Source organism: Penaeus vannamei, unplaced genomic scaffold, assembly GCF_042767895.1.
Source record: "Penaeus vannamei isolate JL-2024 unplaced genomic scaffold, ASM4276789v1 unanchor972, whole genome shotgun sequence".
In the NCBI taxonomy this organism is placed as follows: domain Eukaryota; kingdom Metazoa; phylum Arthropoda; class Malacostraca; order Decapoda; family Penaeidae; genus Penaeus; species Penaeus vannamei.
Genome location: NW_027213976.1, coordinates 1 through 5000, shown reverse-complemented (window position 1 = coordinate 5000; position 5000 = coordinate 1). Strand labels below are relative to the sequence as shown.

The 5000-nt window shown below is 34.2% G+C and overlaps 1 protein-coding gene across 1 annotated transcript in view; it reads left to right on the top strand.

The window, feature by feature from the left end:
* LOC113810746 (inactive hydroxysteroid dehydrogenase-like protein 1) overlaps positions 1-3745 on the top strand; it is a 6911-nt gene extending 3166 nt beyond the window's left edge. Inside the window, exons 4-7 of the mRNA XM_070119974.1 lie at positions 348-568; positions 881-1010; positions 1632-1729; positions 2541-3745. Coding sequence (XP_069976075.1) covers positions 348-568; positions 881-1010; positions 1632-1729; positions 2541-2642 — 551 coding nt within the window. The 3' untranslated portion in view covers positions 2643-3745. The remainder of the gene's footprint in view (positions 1-347; positions 569-880; positions 1011-1631; positions 1730-2540) is intronic.
* Positions 3746-5000: the final 1255 nt, after the last annotated feature.

Here is a 5000-nt window from a genome sequence, read left to right as displayed (position 1 = left end):
TTAGCAGAAGCTCATAGTGGTTTTCAAAGTGAATTTATTTCACAGACTTACCATGACTACATTCCAATCAAATATATTTGAAACTTGTTGGATGGCAAATAGATAGTCTCCAATAGTCTTGTAAAAACTAATAAGATTCCACCACATTTATATCAAGATAGAGCTTGGAGAGGTTTATTAGGTGCCAATTGAGTGCCACAATATGTATACATTAGAGGTATCTTAGCATATGTGCCAATGAGCACAATTCCAAAATTGCAAGGTCAGTGATAGAAGCTTGGGTGTCTTCTTGATATTTATCATCAATATGAAAATGTTTGAAACCAAAGCATGTACTATTTTTCCAGTGAATAATGTGGGAGTAATGCTTCCCCGTCCAATGAAATTTGGAGAAGCATCAGAGTTCGACATCTGGAGTCATGTTAACGTCAATGTTGCGGCAGTACTAGCTATGACAAAACTAGTTCTACCTGGAATGGTGTCCCGACACAGAGGCGCCATCATCAACCTTGCTTCAATTGCAGGCACACATCCACTACCCCTTATGGGAATCTATGGTGCAACAAAGGTATGTCAATCAAAATGGGAAAAAATAATAGTATGACTGTCAAATGTTGAGTGCATTTGCTGTTTATAGTTTATTAAAGTTTGAATGCCCATATACATTAAAGAAGATACTGCAGAAATACCTGTATGGTTGTTAATATATTTATTTTTAGAACATTTGATATATTCACAGTTCATATAGCAAAGGAGTTAAACATTCTAATAATGAACAATGATTCATGCAAGGTTATGTAGTTTTGCCTCAACATTTTCCAACACCTCCCATGATGTGTACAAGAGGTGAACAGAAATAAGATTACCCTATCCCTTTCAGGCTTTTATTGATGACTTCTCCCAGGCACTGGAATGGGAGTATCGCAGCTCAGGAATCACAGTTCAGACTGTTAACCCTTCTTATGTGTCAACCAACATGACCAGCTTTTCGGATCTTGTTCATAAGCAGAGTTAGTAATAATACTTTTAAGTTTGATTTGAATCAGGGTGTGGCATGTAAATGTTTGATTTATTTAATAACTTTTTCATGCATAAGCTTAGCATTGTATGTAAAAATCGTCAAACTTGATCTAAGCTTACCTAACCGACCCATACACATGCACAATCCACAATAGTTTTGTTTTGTCAGTAATGTTAACACACAGATGGCCCCACAGTCCCTAGTTACCAAGCAGTCAAATACTAGACTTTTTCCAGAAATTGAAGGAAAAGACTAAACAGTTGAGATCAGCAGTGGACTCTTAGTTGACCAAGCAGTTGCGGAAGCCATCTATTTGTAATCACAGTTAACAAACAAAAGCACAGGAGACATAACGTATACATACCCTCTTGGCTGCAATAGGATTTTTAAGACTCATTTTAAGGGTCTTTTAATATGATTATTTATTAATGATTCACGTCATAGTTCATATTCACTATATCTAACCCATCAAATGAAGTGAGGAGGAAATTTGCATATTATATAAGGTATCCAAACACATACCTAGCATCCCCCCCCCCCCCCAATGATACACTCAGCTGAATATACTGTGTGAATAAGAATATTAATTGAATTTTTCTTCATCCAAAAGATCCAGCAGTCCCAACAGCTGCAACATTTGTGTCTCATGCCATTGCAACCATTGGGTATACTTGTCGTACAAGTGGGTACTGGATTCATGGAATTGCAGTAAGTTCCATTATGGATGTTTAGAAATTATTACTATTATTTTTATTGTAATTATTATAACTTATCGGCATTACTATACTAGTATGATTATTGTTTGATGTTTTGCTTGGAGTATGTACAGTATTGTATAAAACTTTCTCTACATAATATTCTATACATAGGTCAGCAAAATTTTGTCCAAATTCTTTCACTTTTATTAAAGGAAATGGTGAATATAAAGTAGAAGTGCACATTTTGGGTAAAAGCTTCCTTCTAGTTGTGCACAAGCAGTGTTCACTCAATTAATTTGATATTTGTTTAGTTTTGTTCACTCTTTGAATATACATAGATCTTGAACACTGCAAGATATCTAATCCCTAAGCAATTTTTACAATAATTTATGGTATGACTGTCATGAAGAAAAAAACTCAATTAGGTAACATCAGTGATTAAAATTTCTGTAGGTAGACCAAGCCTTAGTGCTAAGATACCTTATATGTTGTCTCTTGATTTCTGGTTAGTAACCCTTCAGTGATGGGTACAGCTATTGCCGTCATGACAATAACAATAATAACTATACAGCTTAGGCTTAGCCACAAAGTCTAGTCAGACCCCATCATCATAGGGTTAAAAGGGGATGTTTCCAAATTGGAGAGAGTGATGTTTTCAAAATCTAGGGAAGCAACATTACTCCTGTTTTCTTTTCCTTTTCCTTTTCCTTCCCCCTTTTTTCTCCATGTCTTTGTCTTTACCATTTTCTTGTCACCGTCTGTTTTCCTGTTTAGTTTATTAAGTAACCCCATTTGATTATGCAACCTTACTCTCATTGCAGAAACATACTGTGGAAAATTACTGTCCAAAGTGGCTCTTCATGTTCGCCATGTATATGTGGAATCTCCTCTTGCTACACAATCTGAAGGAGAATAAGGAATGAGGCAGTAAAGGGGACCGAAATGAATGCAGCACTTTATATTATTTCACTCAAGTAAATTGCTCTCTTGAATTATATAATAAATATTTCATATTTCAGACAGTACTTTTTAAGTATTTTGTGTACTCATATTAGTTCTAGCATTTTTACGAGTGTGATTTTTTTCTTTTTCTCTCATACAAATCCGTTATTTTTTTAGTTATTTGATGTATAGTAAAGCCATTATTTTATTTTACAGGAGTTATACTCGTTGCATTTTTTGTCTGTTGTCCTGAGTCTCAAACTCAAGGAAATTGTATTTATAATAATTAAATAAGAATTAACCCTTTGGATCCAGTTGTGTCGCAGCAATCACATGGCCAAAAATACGAGCAGTAGGTTTCGTAAGTAGCCATTTAGTCTGGCATATGGCACCTAGTCCGGGCACATGCGAACACTTGTGCAGTGACAAGACTCAATGCCTCCTCTTTGTACAGTTATTTTGCATAAACCTTTTTAGCTTTTCTGCCATTTCCCAATGTCCATGTTTGTCTTTCGATCTGCTTTATTCATATGGTAAAAAATTATTTTCTTTGCACAGACTCCACATCATGTCTCTATGTAGTAAATAACTTGGTGCAAGAAAAAATAAATAGGTAACATTTTGTTCTTTGTGTCAAATATTTTATTTTTTCGTTATTATCAACTTTCTGTAATACAACTTGCACTGCCAGTCACGACAGCCAGGAATATGATGCTAAGCATAGAAATGGCATCCTTCCTGGTGCCAGCACTCTTCCAGTCAAATTTCTTACTTACTTATCAACAGAAATAATGCAAAAGCCCCCTTCTAAACACCAAGCGAGTTAAATCACACTCCATGAGGTTTGTGCACTCATGGCAAGTCTTTTCTGTCACTCTTGCCTTCGTTCATGACGGCAAGTTCGAGTGACCTGGCCCTCAACCAAAATTTTTTCATACGTCACCTGGATCAAAGGGGTTAAGTAAATTAGCCAAGAAAAAAATCTTTTTGTATGTATATATAGTGCATTTAATAAGGTTTAGGGTTTTTTTGATTTATCTTGTATTGTTAAATTAAATACTTGATAATCCTTTTGTAATAGAAATGTTGTTTTCATTTACCTTTACTTATTTTTCTCATTTAATTTTTGGTTTTTAATTGGTATACTTGAGAATGGAAGATTATGTTGCAAAATACATGCATTTTTTTGTTTATGGATCTTGTTTAGAAATAATTGGCTCCTCAAGTCACCAAGGACTCAGTTTGTAGACCTGGGGCCAGATTCTCAAAAGAACCTTAAGTTGAGGCGTGCTGGAGACCTTAACCGTCCTGGGGCCAGATTTACTAATGTCTTACGTTATCGTAAATGGTCTGTTTATATCGTAAAACAAGTTACTCTCGTTTCTCGCAACGAGCGTATTTTCAAAACACTCCCAAGGTCGTAAACACATCTCCATACGAGAAACATTTACGGGAGCCCGAAACCTCTCGTGACGCTTATCGTAGCGACCCTCCTCAGCTCATATCAGCTTCATAAATACCTTCAGGAGTGTGTAAATGTCACTTTGCCAAGTGGAAATCAATGATGTGCAAGAGCAACCATTGAGGGTGCATAATAACGGAAAAAGACAATATGACTAATGTAAATAAGGATTGGCCTTTGCCAGTGCATAGAGGTGCGGAAACACTTGATGTAAACTACTCAGCAAGTTTAATTTATCATGAATTTAAGGATCTCTAACACATCTTCAAGTACGAAATCTGAATGAAAATGCATAATTCCATCATTATGACTATTTCCTCTATAGCAACAAAACATAATAAATATTTAATAACAAATGTTACCAATATACAAACACACCTCTTAATAGCCTAATGTAAAATTACATTTAGCATTGGATCCATTTCTTTATGAATAATGATTAAGATGAATGTTTTACTGGATTGTATCAAATTTCTATCATAATATCTTTTTTGAGACAGATATGAATATATATATATCTGATCTCTTTCCCTCTACATATGTCTATATATATATATATATATATATATATATATATATATATATATATATATATATATATATACTATATTCATATATGCATATATACATACAATTCTGTATATACAAAAATATATACATGTATATGTATATGTATATATATATATGACTAGATATATACATGTACTGCATATCTTTTGGCATGTGTATATATATATAGACCTACACACACACACACACACACACACACACACATATATATATATATATATATATATATATATATATATATATATAGAGAGAGAGAGAGAGAGAGAGAGAGAGAGAGAGAGAGAGAGAGGAAAAGATAGAGAGAGAG